The following is a 22,716-nucleotide window of genomic DNA, read 5'->3' as shown; positions in this document are numbered from 1 at the left end:
CTCTGCCACCACTCGTCCTGCATTTCTCGCAGTTCCATCTGTACTTTGGACTGCAGGTGCTGAAACTTGTCTTTCTTTGAGACAGATGATGGATCGCTCTGCCAGTCTGCATAGACCTTGTTCTTGGCCTGGAGGGCTGTTGAAATAGTCTTGTAGTTTTCATCAAACCAGTCTTGGTGCACTGAATTTTCAGTGTGAGTACAATTGTTGTAGAGTGCATGATGACATTTTTAAACTGCATTTCAGAACAGGTTCCTACAAGCGGTAAATTGCCAGAGAGTTTTTCATTAAGTACATCTTGGAAACATTGAACTTGTCCTGGGTCTTGCAGTCTGCCGATGTTGAATGGCTTTCTGTCCTTGGTTGTTTATGATGTAAAGGGACTATGTGCAAGTTGAGGACTGACCAGACCAGTCTGCCATCTGTCCAGCACTCAGCACCTTGCATGGCTCAGGTGATGGTGACATCTTTAAGGTTGTGCTGACATACTATGACATAGTCAAGTAGGTGCCAGTGTTTGGACCTGGGATACATCCAAGTACTTTTGTACTTGTTTGCAAATTTGAACATTGTGTTAGTGATGCACAGGTTGGGCTTGGCACATTTGCTCAGAAGCAGCAGGCCATTGCTATTTAGTTTTCCCACCCCATGTCTCCTGAGGACTCCGTCCCAGTTGTTGCTGTCTGTCCCTACCCTAGCACTGAAGTTGCCCAGAATGATGAGTTTGTCACTGATGGGGGTTGCTTGAATAATCTGATCCAGGTCCTTGTAGAAACCTTCCTTGTCTTCATCTGGACTCATGAAAGTTGGTGCATAGGCGCTGACAATGGTGATGTACCGGGACTTGCTGAGCGGAAAGCAGAACTTCATAATGCATTCATTTATTCCAGTGGGTAGAGTAGAGATATTCTTCAACAGAGCAGTTTTGATTGCAAAACTTATTCCGTGGGTCCTGCTGTCAGTCTGTGGTTTCCCTTTCAAAAGAACGTATATCCACTCGCTGTTTCTTCTAATGAACCCTCGTCTGCCAGCCTGGCTTCATTAAATGCAGCAATGTCAATGCTATAGTGGCAAAGTTTGGCTGCTATGAGTGCTGGGTAAGCAGCAAGGTGCAGACGTTCCAGGCTCCAAAAACGGGTTTTCTTTGATTTGTTTTTCTTGATGCTTGACCGCTAAGGAGATGATCTGCCAGCCGCAGTTAGCTAGCCAGATGGTGTGGGACACGCAATGCTTAGGGTGCCTTTTCTAACCCCTTTTCTCATGCGAGTGTGGGCAGTACTATCCTAGAAGGGCTGCCCAGTCGCCCTGGATGCTGCCAGACATCTCTGCCAACTACTGAGATGAATGACCATTGGTCCAAGGGCTGCCCACGTGCAGATTTGTGATTACAGCTGCCAGTGGTCATCTCCACCTTTTGCTTTGCCACTCCCCCATTGCCTCATGGCTCAACAAATTAGGTTTGGACTGAGATGATTTGCAGATGAGTTGTAGATGAAGATGAATTGCACAACAAAAACCGTGCGTGATGTGAGTGATGGAGTTTTAAGTGGAACAGCTGTTGCACAGGGGCAGTCCTTCTCTCTCGGCATAGGAGACCTTAATCCAGTGGCACAGAGAACTGTTATGGCTGAAGACCTCTCCTGCTGCAGTGGATGACCAGGACTTCTAAGCATCTTGTGCTCTTAGTGCTCCACAACATTTGCTGGGCCTGCCTTCTTGACCATTGGACCATTGATCAGGTCTCCTCTGCTCAGTCTGCCAGGGCCAGACTTCACATGCTGGGATAGACAAGTCCCCTATCTCACCGAGAGTTGAAGACCCGTCAGCTACCCTCTCCTGGTTTGGCCTATCTGCTAAGATGGTTTACCAGGGTGTGGCCGCTGCATGTGTTACGGCTACTTGGAGGCACAGGTGAGAGCTGAGGATCAGGAGGGAACCAAAGGTGAATGAGCAGCCCTTGAAAGGGCATGGCAGGCCCCTCCACCAGAGGTGCTACCCCTCCCTGGATACCCCATACACCCCAAAACAAACAAAAAACCGCAAAAAGAATTATGATACTATTTAATTACCTCTTTTTTAACTGCTGCTTCCTCCCATCAAAGCCAAATCAGGTAATGGAACCTGGAATACATTGAGGACTGAGGGGTCATTATAAACTCCTCAGTATTTCAGATATTTATTATGGAAAGTCAGAATTAAAAACTGGGTGATAGCAGATGGGATAAAAAAAGCTTTTCTCTATAATCAGTAATGACTATGTTGTTTTTTTCCATGCAAACTGAACATTTTCTTATGCAAATCACCCTATTTACATAAAGGTTTTTTCAAGGAAAATTTTCCAATTCAAAATTATCTGGAAATACATGTCAGTATCTCCTATGGACTAATACCTGACCTCTTCACCATTTCCAGGCCATTCTAATAGTTAAACACAATAACAGTCAGAACATCTGAGAACTGTGGGAGGCTTATTAAGTTGTTACTGTCCTTGTTTTTCTTAACATGTGATGGAGTGAAAACTGCAGCCATTTCCTGTGAGATTCATCATTGTTTTATAGCTTGAAATTTTGTAAATAGAATAACAGCTCAACTGAGGCATGGGGCTAATCCTTTTCAGATTAATTTATAGTTAATTTCCCTCAACCATAATTTGTGAAGTAGCCTATTCATTAATAATGAGGGAAAAAGACTTTTATTTACAGGTATCCCATAGGCTTTTCTGATACAGATTTCTGTGGAAATGAAGCTCTCTCTGTTTTATGTCTGATCATTAGGTACAGTTGATTGTGATTGATGGAATTGCTTTTCCTTTCCGCCATGACTTTGAAGATCTCTCGCTGCGAACGAGACTTTTGAACGGCCTGGCCCAACAGCTGATATGTATCGCAAATGACCACACCTTAGCTGTAAGTTTGAGGAAGAAAGGCAATACAGTATGTGGCTAGGTCAGCAAATGGTATATTTTTGTGACACTCAAAGTAATGACTAAACATTGGACAGAAAATTTGATACATTAACACTGTGATGTATTTTTTGACATCATGTTGTGTAAGCCTATCATTTGTGGTTGGCAAACCATGGTTTGTCTAAAACCAGCTATTTGTTCAACAGGGCATGGTTAAACAAACTGTAGCTTAATGTGATATGTGAATCCAGCTATTCCTTTGTTCTTAGAAGTGCTCATATACTTTTTAAATGGGTTAAGAATTTCCTTCCTTTTGATGGTCATTGTATTGTTTTATTTATACATGTAACAGGGCCACCAGCTGGTGAAGAGAAAAGGGGTCTTGCTGTGAGAGACAATGTGGAAGAAGTTCCTTAGTAAACTGCCTTGCAGAGTATTTGTTGTTGCATCCTTTGACCTCTGCATGGAGGTGTTGCAGACATAGCTGTCTTCATGCCAACGGGTGGCATGCTTGAGCTATGGCTATTTATAGGTGGGCTTTTTTCAGCCTAACCACGTTGGAAAGGATTGTTCCAGAACGAAGCTTAGCCAGGTTCTGGAATGGTGCTTTTCTGTTTCCTGTTTCCAGGTAACACAGTTCCTCCTCAAGCTGCAATTCGGTACGCGCACTGGGATTTCTTTTTTACTGCTGTGCTGCTAAAAATAAGTCTTGTCCATGTGTTTTTACTCGGATAGTGTTAAAAGAGAACACAGAACAGCCCTAATGGATCAGCCTGTCAGTCTAAAATCTTACTTCCCAGGCTGGCTAAATCAGATACCGATGGGAAGCCTCACACAGTACATTACAGCAATAACCCCTCAGCTAAGAATATTCAGAGACACCCTGGTCTAATCCATCTGCACTGGATGCTGACATTAGATTCTTTAATTCATGTGCTATATGAACAAATCCTTCTTAGTTCCCGTTTTGAATTACTGACTCAGGTAGGCCAACTTGGGGACCTGATGGGCGTATTTTGTATCGTCAAAATAACTCAAAATGGCTGTCCTGTGGCACAAGGAGGGATATCTGCTTGCTAAATTGTTGCCACAATGAGCAAGATTTAGATGATAAAATGTCTCAGAAAGAAAACCAGTGGGGTTGCTCCCTACCACCTCCTTTAACCCCTAGAATTCTCTCCACCACTCCAACTTTCTTTTGTCTTTTTTTGTCAGCAAGAGGAATAGGAGCAGCCATCAACCATTTCAATTTTCTAAGAATACCATTCTTGAAAGGAAAGGTGATGCTGGGAGCTGGCATTTTCCTTTTCCTTTCAGGTATTTAATTAAAACCTGGGAAAATCCTTAAAGTGGGTGGGGAAGAAAACATGTGAAGGCGAAGGGAAGTGTTAAAGGCTGTTTATACTTACAACGTGTAGGAATCTTATGTTTATCTTATGCTTCAGGAAGGCTGTATATAACTGATTTTCAGTCTTCCCTGACCAGAGAATGGATTATTATGCTTAATATTATAAAACTGAAATATACAAGCTATGTTTCATTCCTATGTCATGACTGGTTCTGAGCTTTGATTGTATTATTCCCCCATCCTCACCTATACAATATAACCGAGTTCACACATAATGCTAAGCTATAGCTTGTTGATAAATACACCATGTCTGGACCATATTTTGTTGTTACACAACCACATGCTATATTTTTACTGTTTTTTTATAGTATGTCTTCATTGTTCTGCATAGCTTCTCTAGGAGAAGTATATACAATTATTATCATCATTATTATGGCATCAGCAGCAATACCATATCCACTTGTGGCAGAGGTGGGGAAGTTGTGGCTGTTGACGGACTCCACTCCATAAGCCTCAGCAGCATGACCAATAATCAGACACAATGGGAGCTATAGTCTAACCACTTCTATATAAAAATAACTACAATCTAAGCTAAAAGTGCAGAAATCAAGACCCCATTCTCCCTTACATCCTCCAAGGGGAAAAAACAGCTTTTTCCATCAGCGCTAACCTATTTGATGTAGATTCCTCCCTTCTGTTACGCTTCTTTCAGGTAGTGTTGACCAATCAAATGACCACACGCTTTGAACAAAGTCGTTCCTCTTTGGTTCCTGCCTTAGGTAAGCATTTCTACTTCCTGTTAAAGGTTCCCCCCCCCCCACCCACCCACATTTCACTTTCTCATGAACAAAAAAGTACAATGTTGGTCAATCTTGTTTTCCAAAGAATTCTCTCTGAAGGTGTATTCATACAGAGAATATGTTATATGGAGTATGAGTTCTGTGGTTATAACTCTGTTTTGTCACGGCCTTAGCTGTGATTGCATCAACTGCCTGTAGCCTTTGAAAGCTGATGTAATAATACATTGGTTAGTTTTAAGGTATCACGAGACTCTTAGCTGTTTTTGTAGCCAGAGACAAAGAGAATTCTGGAAATTGCTGTCATCACAGGAACTACAGAATATCACTTTTAACCCTGGAGCTCCTAGCTTATATGGGGCACTCTTGACATGAAGGCATCCCTGGAAATACTGAAGGGGCATCTTAGGAAGACCAAATTGACTGGTGTGAGAGATCTCTAAGAAACAAACAACACCCCCCCCCAAAAAAAAATGATAGGAAGGAATTACCATTTAACTCATCCTTTTTCCATCCTCTTCAAATGTTGATAAATTGCAGCTTCCATGTTCTCTGGGCAGCTCAGTCAAAACTCAGGGCATATGAGATAAAAAAGGCTTACCTGGTGTTGTAGGTGGAAGAACCTGTACCTGAAAGAGAGTGCCCCTTCTTTCTATGAGAACAAGTGCAAGATCAGTCCCAGCTTCTCTAGGTGATAATGCTTAGGTAACAGTTGGTAGGAAAAATCTCTTGCTTGAGATTTGGGAGAGCTCTTACTATCAAATGGAAGTTGATTGATTGATTGATTGATTGGCAGGCAGATAGACAGGCAGACTGGCCTGGTTTAAAGGAGCTGTAGACCTTGTGGGAAAATATACAAAACATCCCCGTCTTTCAAAAAGAGTATCTTAACACTCAAGTGCCTTTTAATAAGTTTCAGTGTAAAGTGAAATAATAATATTCAAGAGCTTTCAAATGAGAATTGCTTTTAATTGAATACATATTTAGAAAGAGTTGTTATCATTTCCATCATTTGGTTTGCTCGTTTTTTCCTTCCCCCTCCCATATTCATCATCAAGATGGGTTTGGAGGTATACCTCCCTGGGCAATTTGGAGATCTTTTATCATATAATGATTTCAGAAATCCCAAATTCTGTATGAGAAGTCACTTGGAAAGCTGAGCAGGTATCTTTGGATTTCAGTGATTATAGACTGGGCTGAGCAATCATTTGGTCTGTTTGTTTTGGTGTCACTTGTTGTGTAAATCCAGCCCTTGCAGTTGGTAAACAATTATTTAGGCTTGGCTTGCTGTGTGAACTGAAACAGTTGTGGCTTTGTCAGGCCCAGCTGAAAAACAACGATGGAACAGTCCAGTCAAGTACAGTTCCTTTATCTGCTTACACCTTATAGACAGAATCTTGCCGAACTAAATCTATACTACAGCAACTAGTGGATATACCCTGGGAGATCCTAGGGAGTGGCCATCCTGGATCTCTTACTCTTCTCATGCTCCCCCTGCGGACTGTGTTGTCTTTTGCCTCCTTTCCTCTGCTGGAATGCCGCCCCTCCTTCCCGATAGCCTTGATCTCCCACATCGCTCTCCTCCTCGTAGATACATTCCATCACAAGCTTTTTCAACAAACCATAGCAATCATCATTCTCAGCAATTGCTCAAGATCGTTATATCACCTAAGGTAGGAGCAATGAGGGAGCACCATTTTGTTCCTGCTTCCTGATGGCTCAGCTGGGCAGCAGAGAAGGTGCGTGATTCCTTGAGCTCTGCTGACCTCAAAAAGAGCAGCTAGGGGACTTCGGCTGCCCATATCTGGTTTACATGTTCTCAGTCAGATGCACTCTGGGTAAAGCTACTAAAAGTAATAAAACATGAAGAATTTTCCATGCTGAAATGAGGTCTCCTGAATCAAAATTTGGAGTTAGGAGACGGGGAAGCCAAACAGGACACTAACTAAAAGATTTGCAGAAACAATTTTTTCCCTGCTTCCTGCCAAGCAAGTCACTTTTTATTTTTAAGTAAAGTGTCCTTTGAGGTGAACTTGACTTCTGGGGACTTCCTGAACACATCCATTTAATTTTCTTGGCAGGAATATGGGTGGTTTGCCATTGCTTTATTCCAGGATGTTTTGGTTTGGTTTAGCTTATACCCTGTGATTTCCTGATGATCTCCCATTCCAGTTCTAACCAGGTCCAACACTTTTAAGTACTGCAGCAGAACTTCAGTTGCAAATTTGTTGAAATGTAGTCAGATAACATTTGCTTTTAGATCAATTGATCATCTAAAAACAATTACCTGGATGGCATCTGTATTATAACTCTTTGCTCAATTTTTTCTTCCTCGTCTCTTCCCTCTACCTTTGAATTCTTTTGTGTCTTGCAGGTCCACCACTTTTCGGAATCTGTATCACATGACATCGCTGCAGCCAAAAAAATATGTTGTATTTCACTGTAGCTGAGTTTTCAGCAGTCTGAGCTTTTATCATCAAATACTCTATTTTTCTGGTCATTTTAAAAGGGGGTCCTTTATTTTGTTTAGAAGAGATCCAGATTCGTTTTCAAAAGAGGCAGAGATCTGGGTTAAAGCAATGTTACAATGATGACTGAAGAGCAATTCTTTTAAAATAGCTCTTGCAGGGGCAAGCAAGGCATTCCTTCTGTCTCTGAATCACATAATGGTTCCCTTGATTATTGGGGCAGGGGCAGCTGTGCAAAGGCGGCAGTGTCCTTAATGTGTGTTCAGCAGTTCATCCACTTGGCAGAGATGTAAGATAAATTGAACAAAATAAAAAGCATGTCCTTGGAGGATGTTGGATTTGAAATGTGCATGCAGATAAAATGCCTTGCTTTCAAACGCTGACCTTTTGTCTTCTGCACTGCCTTCCCCTCACAGTCTACATGGTTTTTTGGCAGACAATCAGGCTACAAAGCAAATTAAAGCTAATCGATTTAAGGGTCGGCAACTGGCGATCCGTGGGCTGGGTCCAGCTCCCTGAGGGTTGCCATCTGCTCCCTCAGCTGCCAGTCGGTACTTTCCTCCCTGTTCTTGGAACAGCTGAGGGAAAGACAGTAATCTCCAGCAAGCAACAGAGAATTCCTTCTTGGATTTTTCCTCTTTCTCTCTCTCGTTTTCCCTTGCTTGGACTCTGGGTGAAGAGGATCAGGGTGCAGGTGCCCCTGTACTCCAGCTTTTATCAAACCTTTCTCCTTTCCCAAAGCTCAGAGAGGGAGGATAGTAGTGACCAGATTTTCCACCAACTCCTTTGTCATGGAATTTGGCCCACCATTTAGCAACCTGGATTCTGGATAGCAAGTGGGTTTTATTTTTCAAAAACTGGGGTGAAGCGGTCACCTGAGTGCTAAATACAACCTGAAACTGACTCCAAACCTAATGTAGCTCACTTTGAATCCCTGTCGCATTTAATTTTAAGACTAAGTTCACACATTGTGTTACCTTGTGGTTTATTAAATAAATCACAAATGCCTGGGTTTGCACAGCATGTCAGACTAGGCCAAAATAGGTGGTTTGTAGTTCAACCTGTTGTAGGAAGCAGGACATTACATTAAGTAGTAATTTGGATTATTTATTTTGACATCGCATGTTACATGAATTTAGCAGTTATGTTTTACTAACTTCTGCTTAGGATTTAGCATGTGCGCCAATTAAATGCCCAAAATGTGTACTAATCAATATATTGGGCTAACACAGGTTTTGGAATTTTTCTTATAGCCAACATCATTAATGTTGCTTTTTATAAATTGGGTAATTTGGAGACTTATGGGGAGTTGGTTGCAGCATTCATTTTCATGAATCTTAAAAAAAAAAAATGAAAATGGGGGTTGGTTTAGTGAAGATAACATTTTACCATGCTAGGTAAATATAACATCCTAGGCACAACAGGCCTTTACAATAGTGTATGCATCCAGATGACAAAACTAAGGAGTTTGAGGAATGGTGTAGTTCAAAGGTACAAATTGTGGTTTCTCCCAAATATCTTTGAACTTTGATGCCAGTCAGTTTCAGCCAACAAGACTGAAAGGGATTGTGGGAAATATGGCCCAAAATGTCTGGTAGGCATCAAAAAGGACTTGGGACCTTGTAGGATGTATTATGTCATTTTCAAACCCTGGTTTGCCTTAAGGCCTGTAAAATGCTTTGAATGTCACAAGTCACGCATGAAGAAAATGAGAATAGCCAGGTTGTTCCACCACTTCTACAGCGTCCCAGTTATTAATGAAAAGTTCTGATATTTTTAGATGGAAGGCTTTTAGGATATGTCAGAAAGAGTATATATATTAAAAGGAACCTTGTTTTGCTTTCTCTTACATCTTCTGTTTTTCAGATTGCTTCCAATTTGTTGGCAATAGCAGCAGAAACAAATCCATTTGTGAACACTGCTACTCCCTCTCCTCCCTCCATTTTGTTTTAGTCATATAAAGGTCTTTAGAAATTTTTTATTCTATAAAAATTGTTGAAAGACCAGAATGGTTATTTAGCTTTTCTTGTTTTGTTTTGTTTTTGCTTTATATGTTTCTTTAGAAAGCCCTATAGATAAAAGTAGGGGGATCTACCAAGCATTTTAAGAATTAGGTTAAGGGCTTTGTTAACAAATCTGCCTTTAACAAAGCTGAACTCCCAAGTTGGCTTATCCTAGAGAAGGCTTTTACTTGATATTCTTAGTAATGAGATCAGATATTAATCTCCCACTAGTATCATTTAGAAGCAATGCATTTTGCCATGGTGTATAAAACAGTTTCCCCTCCACATGCTTCCATTTGAAATGGAAATGGTATTCATTTGTATAATTCACACTCTAATCTCAACTTGCAAATGTTAAATCTAGCACCATGATGAGAGCTGGCAAGGTGCCATCAGAGTCTAGACATTTAATTTTGAGAATTCTTCTATTAGAATGATAGTGCTTCTCCCTCTGGGTGTGATAATGAAGAAGCAAGTGGGTAGAGTTAGTGGTGTATCTGCCAGAGGCCAGCAGTTGCACAATTTTATGCTTCTGGAGCTGCTTTGAGACAAATTGGGATATGCTCTCAGCATTTCCCTTAAATGACTGCTTTAAAATCCAATCCATCTTCTGACTACACAGCAGCAGTGTCTAGAATGGGTTGAGAGACAAGCTCAATAAATCTGTCTGGAAATCAAGTGACATGGTCAAACATGAGCAAGAATAATTAAGTTTCTTTCCTTCAAAGGCTATCCCAGTTTCTCACGAGGAGAGCAGAAGTCCTCTGGAGCTGTTTTCCATTTTGTTTGTACCTTCATTGTCCTTTTGGCACCCTTGCTCTTGCCTTGGGTTTCAATGATTGCATTCAAGTTCTTTCACAGGAAAGTATTAAAAAGAAAAACAGGAAGATGTCTGAGTAGATTGCTAAGATCTGCCCCACTTTCCTAAGCAATTAAACATTTTAGAGGCAAAGCACATACAAGGATTTAATCTCCTTTGGAAGGAGGGATCAATGGAGAATTTTGTTATGTTTGAATGTATTTACAAATATACCAGTTGAGCTTTTATAGAGGCACAGTTTAACATTTTAACAGAACAAACCCAGTGCTCCCACATTAGGTCTTTTAAAGGAGGTGCCCTTGCACTCTCCCCCATATTAACTTAGAAGCAGCTATGTTTTTAAAATCTGTTTTATGTATACTTCCCCCCCCCTTGCATAATCTTGAACAAAGTAGGTGGAATTGTTGAGAAAAAAATAAACCATTTTCTCCCTTTTTCTTTTATCATGATCTGGAAAAGTTACTATTACTTACCCATTGACTTCCAACAAGAGGTAAAAAGTAAAGTCTCTGAGTCAGGCTCAATTCCTTGTGACTAAATGGGCATGTGCCTATAGTTTTTCTGGCCCTGCCTGCCTCCTCGTGGAGGTAGAAACAGACGGAGGAAAGTTGGAGATCTCTGAGTGGCAAGGAAAAGAGTAGTGAAGATACTTGTGGAACATCTTGAGACAGCTTCAGAGGATTTGGGGAACAAAGCGAATTACAGTGCAGAAGTGCTGTTTGAGTATGGATTATCGAAAGTAGAAAAAAAGCATTCCATCCTTTAAGCTGAATCCTACTGTAGAAGAGAACAATTCCAGGAATGGTTGCATTATATTTGCAAATGCATAGTCTGAAGCATTGTAAAGATAAGTGGAGGGTGAAGACTAGTGAATGGAAGACTGTACTGTTTAAATGAGAAAAAAGGGTATCTGTATCCTTTCCTGTCAGAGGTGTTGAATATAGATCCCAGAAGCCCCAGCCCTATGAGCACTTTGGCAGTGCTCCTTTTCGACAAGACTGGGGAAGATTTTGTGGAAGGTCTCTCTGTTGGAGGCGGGCTTTGTTTAGAGCTAATGAGCAGATGAAAAGCTGTTTGCATGACCGGACTAAGTAGATCAAGTATTTCATTCAGAGGCACCATTTTTGTGAGGATTTAAAAAACTATTTTATTTATTCTCAAGTATTTCTAACTCAGTTTACTGAGAGCCCCCAAGATGATTCACATAAATCCAAAACTGCAAGACAGAAAGAGAGTAGGAATGTCTTAATGAATTGTTCTATTGCAATTAATAGGCATTATCTCATGCAGGTATTTAGTATCTCAGGGCTCCCTTCTGCATAAGAATTCTAGCCCTTACTCAAATTTAGAGGGGTCATCTTAGTTCATGATTGCTAATTTTCCTATTATGAATTCATTGACTATTTCTTTGCAGCTGGCTGTTCCTGACTGCAGTATGTTCCATATACCAGCTGTGTGCCTTTAAAAAAATGTTTGAAGAATAATTAGTAATCCATTTCTCTCCTTCCCTCCCTCCCTAGGGGAAAGCTGGGGTCATGCAGCTACCATCCGTTTAATTTTGCACTGGAATAACAAACAGAGGTGAGATTAAAAAATAGGATACAAACTAGTGAAGTTAGCTGTTGAGTTTATAAGTAAAGCCAAGGATACACTCAATTATCTTTTCTACTTCTGACAGTCTTCTCATCCTCCCATCAGCACACACCAGCTGTGGAATGAACATTTTGTCTTTAATTTAAATATTTATCTAAAAACATGCTAGGACAAAGTTCTCAAAATGATTTCACATCCAAAAAAAAGCCCATAAGCAGCTAGACAGGAAAAATCTGCAGTAGCTTCATGAACTACAGACTAGCCAACTACATAGTGTAGATCAGCCTCCACAGTTCAATAATGATTCAGTGTGTCATGAAAGCTTGAAAATTGAGTTGAGTATATCATGGCTCAGTTAACCACAGGTAAGCATGTCATGTGAAAACAGCCAGGAATAAAAGTGTCAGCTGAGATTCAGTTTAAAAACGTATTTCTGCTGGTTTCAAAAGCTTAGGGCTCAGAAATGTGCACACTTCTTCAGATATTCTAAAAATAAAATAGGAAAATGGCACTTTCTTAGACAAGTAGCGGAATCTGTCTACCTATGCCAGAACCAGCCAATTCCATAGTTACACTGAAATTGAGGTGTGCAGATATTGTGAACAAAAAGATAGAGATCAGATTTAGATGCAGGGGAATGAATAGTATAATCTAAATAAGAAATATGAATGACAACTATCTTAACATGAAGGGTAGATAAATTCTTGGAGAGGCAGTTTCAGGGGCTGCTCTGTCCTTTTATCTTAGCTTGCAATTCTGGGCAACAACCTTATCTAAAGTACAATAGCAACATAATCTATTCAGACATTCCCATTTTAAATACAGAGTGTGAGACTGCAAGACAGGAATGTACTAGTAAAGGTAGCCTTTATTTATACCATAGGGAAACCTGTAGAAAATGAGAGTCCCACATTGAAGGCGATAAACAGAGTTAAGCTGTCCCTTTTTAAGATACATTGGCCATTGTTTTGCTCAGGCTGCTGTGTGAATTCTTGCAGTATATCTTTGTTTTATAGCTGGAACACAGTGTAACCTTAGCCATTATGCAATTATTTTGTTAAAACCCAATATCCCTCTTCTCCTTCCAGCACTATAAGTGTGTCACTTAATTTAGATGGAAGGGTATCCCTTACTTAAAAAAAAAATCCATTACATCAAAGGGGCACCTGGTGGAATTCTATTTGAGAGCCTGTTAAAAACATGACAGGGTATCTCAAGATTAAGGCTATTTCTATAAAGTACACCCACCTATTTAAATGTTCTAAGGAATTCCCTGTGCAACTAATGTGATGTGATAATCTTCCTTGGGCGGTAATTACTTGCTTTCTAATAGAATAGCACTAAGAGAAGAAAAGAAACCCGAAGCCCTAAAAATAATTAACAGGAATCTTGGCAGGTTATCTCAGAGGAAGGCAGAGTATTTTCCTGGGGTATAGCAAGAGCAGAAGCCCCTCTCTCCTTGTGGGTTTTAGTGGGAGGTTCTTGAATTAGATTTTAGATTGAACAAAAAATTCAGTGCAGTTGCATTTACCTTAAAAATATTTATTCCATCTCTTCATTAAAAAAAATGCCAAGTGCACTTAAGAAAATAAAAATTGTGAACCCGAAACACGGTTATCAGTTAAGAATGCAGAATTGCAAAACAGGCCAGGTTTCTACAATCATCTCTCCCTTTCCTTTTTCAAACATTACCACTATTTTCTGTTCTCTACTGTTCATGTGGGGCCCATCTATCACAAGCTGTAAAATACCTTTTGTTCATATCTATGCTCTTTGAAATTAAGACATTAGAGCAATGATCTTCTGAAAAATTCCTCTGTGCAACCCTGTTAAAATGAATAGGAGCCATTCCAGCTATCCAGTCCTCATTTATTGACCACTCATTCAGCATCCATTCAAATTTACGACAGCGCTGAACAAGTGGTAGTTATGACTGGACCTCGTACTTACAGCTGTCACAGTCTCCCGCAGTCACATGATCATGATTTGCAACCTTCCCTGCCGGCTTCCCACAAGCAAAGTCAGTTGTGTGAGATCCTTGCTTAACAAGGTAACCAGGACTGCTGGAACTGCCATCATTACAAGGTGTGGTCACATGGTTTTTCAACTTAAAACCACATCGCTTAACGACGGAGTTTCCAGTCCCAGGTAGCATCATTAAATGAGAACTACCTGTACCAGTAAAAGGATATAAAGAAAAAAGCTAAAATTAATGTATCATATTTTTGCTCTTGCAATATTTTTCTCATTCACTGAATGGACTATGTCCTTTCACTGACTAATAGCAGTGATGTGATATTCTGTTAATTTTCTGGGTTAGATATGACATAATGACATAAAAATAACACAAATGTGAACACAAATAATTGCCAGTGAAATGCAGTGAACTTAATGATGTTAAACTATTTATAAAAGTTCTATCTAAACATTGGTTAATATCAGTGAAGTAATAATGATGATTCATTTATTATTTATTTCCAGGTTGGCAGTGTTGTACAAGTCTCCAAGTCAGAAGGAGTCAACTGTACCCTTTTGCATTACAGTACGTACAATTGTGGGAGAGGGCAGAACTGGGAACAAAGAAGTGAGAATGAAATGCTGACACTAGAACTAGAACAGCACTATTCTATCATGAAACAGTCACACATCTTCGTGGTGAACCTGTGGTAGAAACTTCCCTATTGACTCCCTTCAGACGCTGTGCACAGCATGAGTTTGGTAACTGCAGATGAGTGTCGTCATCTAATGGTCTTCCTTTTTTGGTCTCTCTCAGCAAATTATGATTTAAAGCTGCTGCCCTGTTTTCGTTTTCCATCTGCTCATCTCTACAGCATCTAAGAGCCCAGAGTTTTAAGTAATATTTCAGGTGCCAAAGTACGGATTACACAAATCATGCATGTCAGACCCACTTACAACCATCATGGTTTTTTATTCTGATTTGCAAGTCGACAGCAAATAGTAAATGCCGTGCAGATATATGCCACATACATAATTAGTTTCCTTAACTATAATTTGACACTATGTCTGAACTGACCAACTGTATCCCATTCATTCTGTATCCCAATGTTTCTCAACCTTGGCAACTTTAAGACATGTGGACTTCAACTCTCAAAATTCCCCAGCCATCACGAATCCGTCTTCACTGAGTAGCTAGTATACTGATTTTTTTCCTTTCCTTTTACTTTAAACCTCTCTGAAGTTGCCCTTCTTGTTATTCTTAACTCCCTTTGCCAAACTTGGTTTCTTCTGAGCTTTAACTTTCTTGGCACCATCTCTGTTATTTGGGGTTGCCCATCTATACCCTTCCTTGAAACCCTGGCCCTGTCTCCATCTTCTCTTTGTACTTCTTTCCAGAATGTCATTAAGCTTTTTGTGCAGCTACATTGACTTCTGCTGTCCTCAATATATCCTCAGTGGGATTCTTTGCAGTTGTGCTCTTCTTATCTCCTTTGTCAAACGAAATCTACTTCTGTCTAATTATTAAGTTAGCTGACTTTGTTCCTGGTAGTCTCCAAACCTATGTTCTAGCTAAAATTTATACCTGTCTCTCTCCAAAATAATGGACCCAAGGCAAGCTGTAATATCAACTTAACTTTACATGGACCTGATGACCTAAATTAAGCAAATAACCTGTTTAATTCTCACATCATGGACTCAGATCATAATAAGTGGTCTCATCTTATATAGACAGTTCTGGATTTAGCAGGTAGCCTTGAATCATAACCCCCAATTGACTGTGGCAGGAACTAGGTGCTAAATTGGCTGAATAGGATCCTTACACAAATACAGAAACTTTCCAGGTATTTTTAATGGCATTTGAAATGTCCCCCTAGAATCCTGAAATAAATATTGTACTAGCCACATTTTATGGGCAGTTTCTGCAGAATATGGAGCTGAGCAAAAACAATTTTAAACGGCTCTTCAAATGTCAAAAGCACAGCTTACCAAACTGTAAGTGTTTGCTTGCCATGCGTGCTCCTGGAAACGTGTTGCCATAGCATTTCTTGTGGATTTTTAAAGCTGTTTTTTGAGTTCTGAATGTGTTTTGGGATCACCAAAGTAGAACCACGAATATTGTGATGGTGGGGGTAAAAAATAAGTTTTGTTGGATACAAAGAACTTCCAGGCTCATGGATGTTTGTAACAGACCTTTAAACAACCCTAGCAAGACTCCTTTCCGATGTCTCCGGAAAGCTGCAGAAAGGAAGAGCCGCTCTTGCTTGCTTTTCATTTCCTCAGTGGCTCTTCCATTTGGGAGAAAAAGGGTTGTCATTGGGCTTCTGTGATCTACGTCACAATGTAGAAACGACCATGCTCTGAATTAGTCTCGCTGATCTGAGTATACGCTTGCCAGTGATAAAGTCTTAGGTCTGCTACTGAAAACTGCCTCTCGTTTGGTTCTTGGCAAGCCCATTGGCCGTAGCTTTATTTTAGGGGTGATGCTGTCCTGATTACAAAGAATAAAAGCAATATGAAAGCCTTTGGCAGAACAGTGGGTGGTGGAAATCATAGATTTAAATATAATTTTCTCAAAGCTCTTCCTGACACGAAAATTAGTCACAGAAAATTTTCAGTTTTACTCACATCAAACACAAAGTTTAAGTAACTCTGTCTCTGCTGAGAAAATATCAGTATAATAAAATAAGCCACCATGATCTCTAAGGTTGCAACTACTTTAATGGCACAGCTCCTTCAATTTTAATGTGGAGATTATAATACTGACCTCATCTTAATTCACCACACTCTTGAAAATGGAGCATTATTTTATTTCATAGTGAATTCATAGTGCCTTCTAAAAACTTGTTAAGAGCTAAATTCTATGCAAGAAACCCCAGGATAATATTTTTAATAAAATGAATATTTTTTCCAATTTTGACCTAACAGACCAATGTGATTTCAACTTGCTAAGTCTGTAAACAGCCAATTCATGTTTATGTTTTTAACTGTAATTCTGCCTCAGCTCTAGAACCTTAATTTTATTTTTGTTTTCTTATTTTCACTGATTCTTATTTTTTTATACAGCAGGCTTGGCATTCTTTTTCAGGCCAAATAATGTTAGGGCTAATAACATTTACCTAATATTCGGTAATGGTAAGAGATCAAACAGGTCATGCTTACTTCATTAGAGAAGTTTTTATCTATGCATTCCTTCCCATAACTAAGATATTCCTGGAGGTTCTGGAAAGTGAAATCCACTTGGCATAATTATACACAGACCTAAGATGATATAATTAGAATCTCCTTGTGCCTCTGAAAAGCAGAATAAAAGAGGAACTATGGCTAGAGGAAGAGTCAGAAAAGAACCGGGGGATATAAAAATAAAATTGCTTGGAAATTAAGTTTCTACTGATCCTACTAACGAGGGAGAAGTAGATCTTATTCCTGTTGGTGTGGAAAGCAATGACTGTCTCCATTAAAAGTAGTCCTTGAGTTATGACCATTTGTTTAGTGACCACTTGAAGTTACGGCAGTGCTAAACGAATGATACTTAAGCCCAGTCCCTGAAGTTATGGCTGTTGCAGCGCCCCCGCAGTCAAGTGATCAAAATTCGGGCACTTGGCAACCTGTCCACACTACTGCAGGGGTGCTTCAACTTCCCCCACCTGCCTAACTCCCACCTGCCTATCTCCACCCCACCTCTGCCCTTTCGGCCCCCTGCATTCCGTGGCCTCTGCCGCCCTGCGCTCCGCCACCCCCAGCTGACTTTTGCTGTCTTCCTTTTCCCACTGCTGACCAACCAAGTCCAGCCTGGCCCTTTGGGAGGCAGCTGCTGGCTGCCCAAGGATTTCTTCCCAAGGCTCCATGTAGTAGTTTCCTTGCGAGACCTGGGGAAGAAGGCCTTGTGTGGCCAGCAGCTGCCTCATTAAGGGCCAGGCCAGGCATGCCTTGTCAGCAGCGGGAGCAAGAAGATGGCAAAGATCAGCTGGAGCAGTGGAGCGCAGGGCGGCAGAGGCCTCGGAGTCCAGGGTGGCGAAGGCGGCTACAGCTGGGGCTGGGCAGGGGTGGCTGCAGCTTCATGCCGCACTCCTGGGCCAGGCTGGGGCAGCTAGGGCTTCCTGGGGTGGCTGCAGCTTCACACCGCACTGCGGTTCAGGCTTATTGCAGCCCCTGAGCCGTAGCACAGCAAGAAGCCCCAGAGCCATGCAGTTCTGGGGCTGCTTGCCACCCCACAAGGCAGGGTGGCCAAAAGGGCAGAGATGGGGGGAATAGGGCAGTTGGGGGGAGTTGAAGGGGAGGCAGTCCCTTACCTTGGAAGAGCCAAGGCTTGAGGCTGATAGGGACCAAGCCAGGAATGGCTTAGATCAGAGTGGGTCCTCAGGTAATGACTGGTGGGTTTCAGTTAACGACAGCAACGGGGAGTGCTGGGATTGCTGTTGCTAAGCGATGAGGTCGCATGACGTTGAGCTTTACAACCACATGGCTTAGCGATGGAAATTCCGATCCCAGTTACCATCGTAACTCAGGGACTACCTGTAACTAGAATCTAAGTGGGGTTGGTGATGCAGTCTTCCACTTTTTGAGGTGGTGGTGGTGGTTTTTTGGTTTGTTTTTGCATTTCTGCTTATATCATGGCTGGAGTGTTTTAGCTACTCATTTTTGGCTTCAGGAACAGCTTTGCCATGATGAGATGCTGTGGCAACACTGAAGCATTTAATATTTCTGCCTATTCCCTTCACAGAACTAACAAAGGACATTTCAGAAGATGGCTTGCCTAAATACTATGCTAATCGCCACTCTTTTTATCTGTCCTTTTAAAAGGGGTTGGTGGCCTTGCAGTGCTACTCATAGAGCTCCTAGTCTCAGAGATAAGTAGTTGCTGTGTTTGTTGCAGATCAAGCTGGTCTTGCTTGTAGATCCTTGTTGTCATTTTAAAGCCACCACATACAACATGATTCTACCTCATTTTTCACACTCTGCCAGCTTGAAATGGCATCTCTTCTGAAACAAATTTGCTGCTTCCTTGAACAATTGGTAGCCACCTGCAATTTGCCATTTTTAAGAGCAGGCTGGACAAGACAGTAGTTTAATTGGGGGAATAATTCTGAGCGTGGGAAAAGAACAGAGGTAGGATTACCCCACTGAGTCAGCAAAGAGGTTAGTTATGTCCCTGAACCATCACATAGCTGCAGTGATTCCATCCATCGCAATGCAGGATGATTTGGAAAGCAAGGCTGATCTTTTGGTTTCTCAGAGACTGGCTCTTTATAGAATCTCCTCTTTCCAAATTGTTTCCATAAGAAATTTGAAAACTTAAGAACTGGTACCTGAATTGTGTCTTTTCCTTCTTTCTCCTATTTGGGGGTGCGAGTGGGTCTTAAATTGCACACCTGAAGAAAAGATTATACATAGGCCTGCTATGTATTTCAGGTATAAAATGCTTTATTTCTTGTGTTGGCTTTTTGTTTGTTGAAAGCTGAGGGAGCAAAGACTAAGAAATAAAGACTATTGGCTTGTTTTAATGGAAATGAAAAATTGAATGTGACAACCAGATTTGGCTGAGGCTGCTTATGGGGAAGCTGGCACCATTACTTCTTCCTAATATAAATATTTAACTTATTAACTACAAATATTTTGCCTTCTCTTTATAAAGATTAGGATCAGAAGCGCTCTCACATATTCCAAATACCCACATGGCCAGGCCATTGGGGGAAGAAAGGCTTTTCCACACTCGTGCCAAGACTGACATTCCTTCCCAGGAAGGGCCTTTTCATTCACCCATTTATGAAACTTTAGTAGACAGCAATAATACTTCTCTTCAGAAGAGCCTTTAGCCTGTAACATCTGGCTCTAATAACAGGTTGTTATAATCTAATACTGCTGTTATAAAACTACTAATTTGTTACTGTTTGCTCTTTTGTAGATTGTTTTATATCATTGTTTTCGTTCTGTATAGAGAACAAAACTCTGCAGTAGAGTTTTTCAAAATGTTGATAGTGATATTGGCCATCTTGGAGTATTTTTAAGGAAAGCAGAATGTAAATGCTTTAATCAATAAATTGGGGACAAGAATGATGAAGGCATGAAGAGTCAGAGGAAGAGCGTACAATTAATGAGTGTCAGGACTGAAGTGGGGTGTGAAGTGAGACTTGAGGGAACATTATAAAGTAGTCACTGGCATTCTGGTATGTGGTCCCAGGCACAGCGAGAAAGAAACAAGAAAGTACTTTCCAAAGAGAGCTTCAGATGACTGAGTAAGCAGTGGGTTTGGTGAAAGAGAGACGCAAATAAGGATAAGACCATGGGAAACGTAGAAGGTGACACTTGTATGTGTTGAAAATATCCTAAGAACCTAGTGTGGATACATAAGGTCATAGGGAGGAGAGGTAAATAATTTTGTCAGCTGAAGTATGCACCAAGTGAGCACCAAGAAAATTTAAGTCATACCAGAAACCTCCCTAATCTTGTTGATTCCTCTGGCAATAGCTTCTGCATTCTCAGCTGGCATGGCCACCGGTCTGCCATAGCAGTAATGTTTCCTTACTATTTTGTACTATGAAGTATAGCATACTTACTATAGTTCTACTCCTGATTTTCAGACACCATAAGGGCTCTACGCTTTAATCTGTTGCAGTTTTTAAAGAGTTTTATTATTTGTTTTCACAGTCTCATGGATTCAGAGATGTTCAGCTTTCACATTCAAATCTGATCCCAGCAGAAAACGAAGCAAATCCTCGTAAAAGGCCACGGATAGAACAGGTAGAAGAACAGTGAATCAGAAAAATAAATTCTAACTATGCTTCCATTTGAAAATAATAGTACAGTACTACAGACGGATATCAAGGTACTCCAAAGAATAACATGAATAAAAAGATACATTTAACGTGAATCTATGTGATTATAATTTTCTCTTCATTGCTTCCATGTTGTGCCGTAACTCCCACCTCAGTGTTTCCTCAGATACAGCTTCAGCATTTGTGCGTCTACCACAGTATATTTCTCATGATGTCAGGTTTCCTTAGGGTAAGAAATATGAAGTCTAATAAGGTCTGCATTATCTGCTTGCTGAGGAATAAAAACTGTTGTGAGAAACTTCTTTGTGGAACCCAAACCTCTCAGAGTAGTGAACAGCAAAAAGGTTTTTCTCTGACCATAGGAGTATTCCCCCAAGTTTTTACTACTTCAGTTCTGTAAGAATTTGAATTTGGCTGAATGGCAGCCAAAGTTGGAGAAAATTTTCTTGCCCCTTGGAGAGAACAAAACATTTCCATCTTCCATCCGCCCCTCGGTATTATCACCCGCAGCCTCTTTACTGTCTTGAACTCTTAGGACTGAAATAGGGTATGGTAATGTTTGTATAAATAGTGGGAATGTGAATAAAAAGGAAGTGCTGAAAATTATGACCCTTTCAATCTAGAGAAATTGTTTTAGGGTTCTTTTGTTTAGTAATGGCCAAGAGGCAGAACACAGACCATGCAGGATACAAACCATCTTTGGAAGAATTCACATTTTGTTAAAAGGGTATCTTGGACAATGTGGGTGGAGAAAGGAAGCTTTCACTGCTGCTGTTTCGCACTATACTGAACTATTAATAGTGATCTGTGACATCACACTGTACGTGGATTAAAAACTGCATCTCTTGAGAAATTCACAGAAGGAGAAAGAAGAAAATGCGTGCACCAAGAATCTCTAGTTCCTTATCTTAGCATATTAAATTCAGGATTGCCAGCTGGTCAAGTAGAACTCTGAGTATCAATAACCAAAACTCTTTCCTCGGATGTAAATGGACCCAGCATTTTTCAAGCACAGTAACATTCAAGAGTTATCTGCATAATAAAATATTCGGAGTTCCATTTTGGGAATGAGACACGATCCGATTTTGGAACCCATGAGTCAGAAGGAGTTTTCCTGCCAATGTGGAACAAAAGCAAGGGAGCTTCAGGAGGGGGGAAAGAAGGGAGCTCGAGTGATGATTCAGACAAACGTTTTGGTGCAGGCAGGAGACATGGGCAAACAAAAAGAACCCACGGTGGGTGATGTCACAAGCAAATGCTTCATTTGGGAATAATAGCTGCTTACGTCTTAGCAGTGCCGGTTGAAGGGGCTTTGACATACAGAACACGCCTCTTAGCTATATGGAGAACGTGGCGGGGGGGAGTGTAGTGAAGTCTTCCTTAAAAAGACCTCTTGTTCATTACTGATTGACGCAGATTGGTGCTTCCTCTGCCTTGCTGCAAAGGGAGAATTCTTTTCCCAATCAGTCAAGATTATTTTGGTATGTCGTGGCTTTGATTTACAGCATCTTTGTCAAAGGGGGAGTTTTATTAAAAGATGTCTCAGCTAATTTTTAATGTATTGCTCGGTTAATCAAGACTTCCCTCTCAGTAATAATGTTTTTGAATAGTCTTTGTGCTGAGAGGTTCATTAGAATTCCGATGTGATGTTTTCATGTTATATACTTTCTTAAAGGTTAAAAATACAATTTGAAGAATGCATAGTTTTAAATTAATGCGTTTCCAGTCTTTCAGAAAAACTTAAAATCTAAAGAGGAAGATAATATGGATCCAGATTCAAATCTTGGCTTTTTCTTCCCAGCCCTGTCATCTGCAGGTGCTGAACTGGGACAGCTTCCCATATATCTTTGGGCCAGTCGTTCTCAGCCCAAAATACCTCATAGGATCATTAAAATGGGAGAAGCCCCCTCCAGAAGAAAGGTGTGAATAAATGCAATAAATATTTTTTGCAAGATGATTGATGTTTTTTGGCAGTATATGAAACTTTTACCTGCTACAAGTATATGCACTCTGGGTAATACTTTACACAGCTTCTGGACATTTTAGTGGG

General features: G+C 40.6%; 1 protein-coding gene across 2 annotated transcripts in view; it reads left to right on the top strand.

Moving 5' to 3' along the window:
* RAD51C (RAD51 paralog C) overlaps positions 1-20,761 on the top strand; it is a 38,384-nt gene extending 17,623 nt beyond the window's left edge. For both annotated transcript variants that reach the window (XM_007441940.4, XM_088152320.1), the window contains 5 exons: positions 2,775-2,906; positions 4,966-5,032; positions 11,862-11,922; positions 14,416-14,476; positions 20,539-20,761. In XM_007441940.4, the coding sequence (XP_007442002.1) occupies positions 2,775-2,906; positions 4,966-5,032; positions 11,862-11,922; positions 14,416-14,476; positions 20,539-20,646 (429 nt within the window). In that variant the 3' untranslated portion in view covers positions 20,647-20,761. The remainder of the gene's footprint in view (positions 1-2,774; positions 2,907-4,965; positions 5,033-11,861; positions 11,923-14,415; positions 14,477-20,538) is intronic.
* The last annotated feature ends 1,955 nt before the right edge of the window (positions 20,762-22,716 follow it).

Source organism: Python bivittatus, unplaced genomic scaffold, assembly GCF_059951505.1.
Source record: "Python bivittatus isolate LINGU-HERP-01145 unplaced genomic scaffold, Pbiv_v1 ctg000690_np1212, whole genome shotgun sequence".
In the NCBI taxonomy this organism is placed as follows: domain Eukaryota; kingdom Metazoa; phylum Chordata; class Lepidosauria; order Squamata; family Pythonidae; genus Python; species Python bivittatus.
This window is presented reverse-complemented; position numbering and strand designations above follow the sequence as displayed.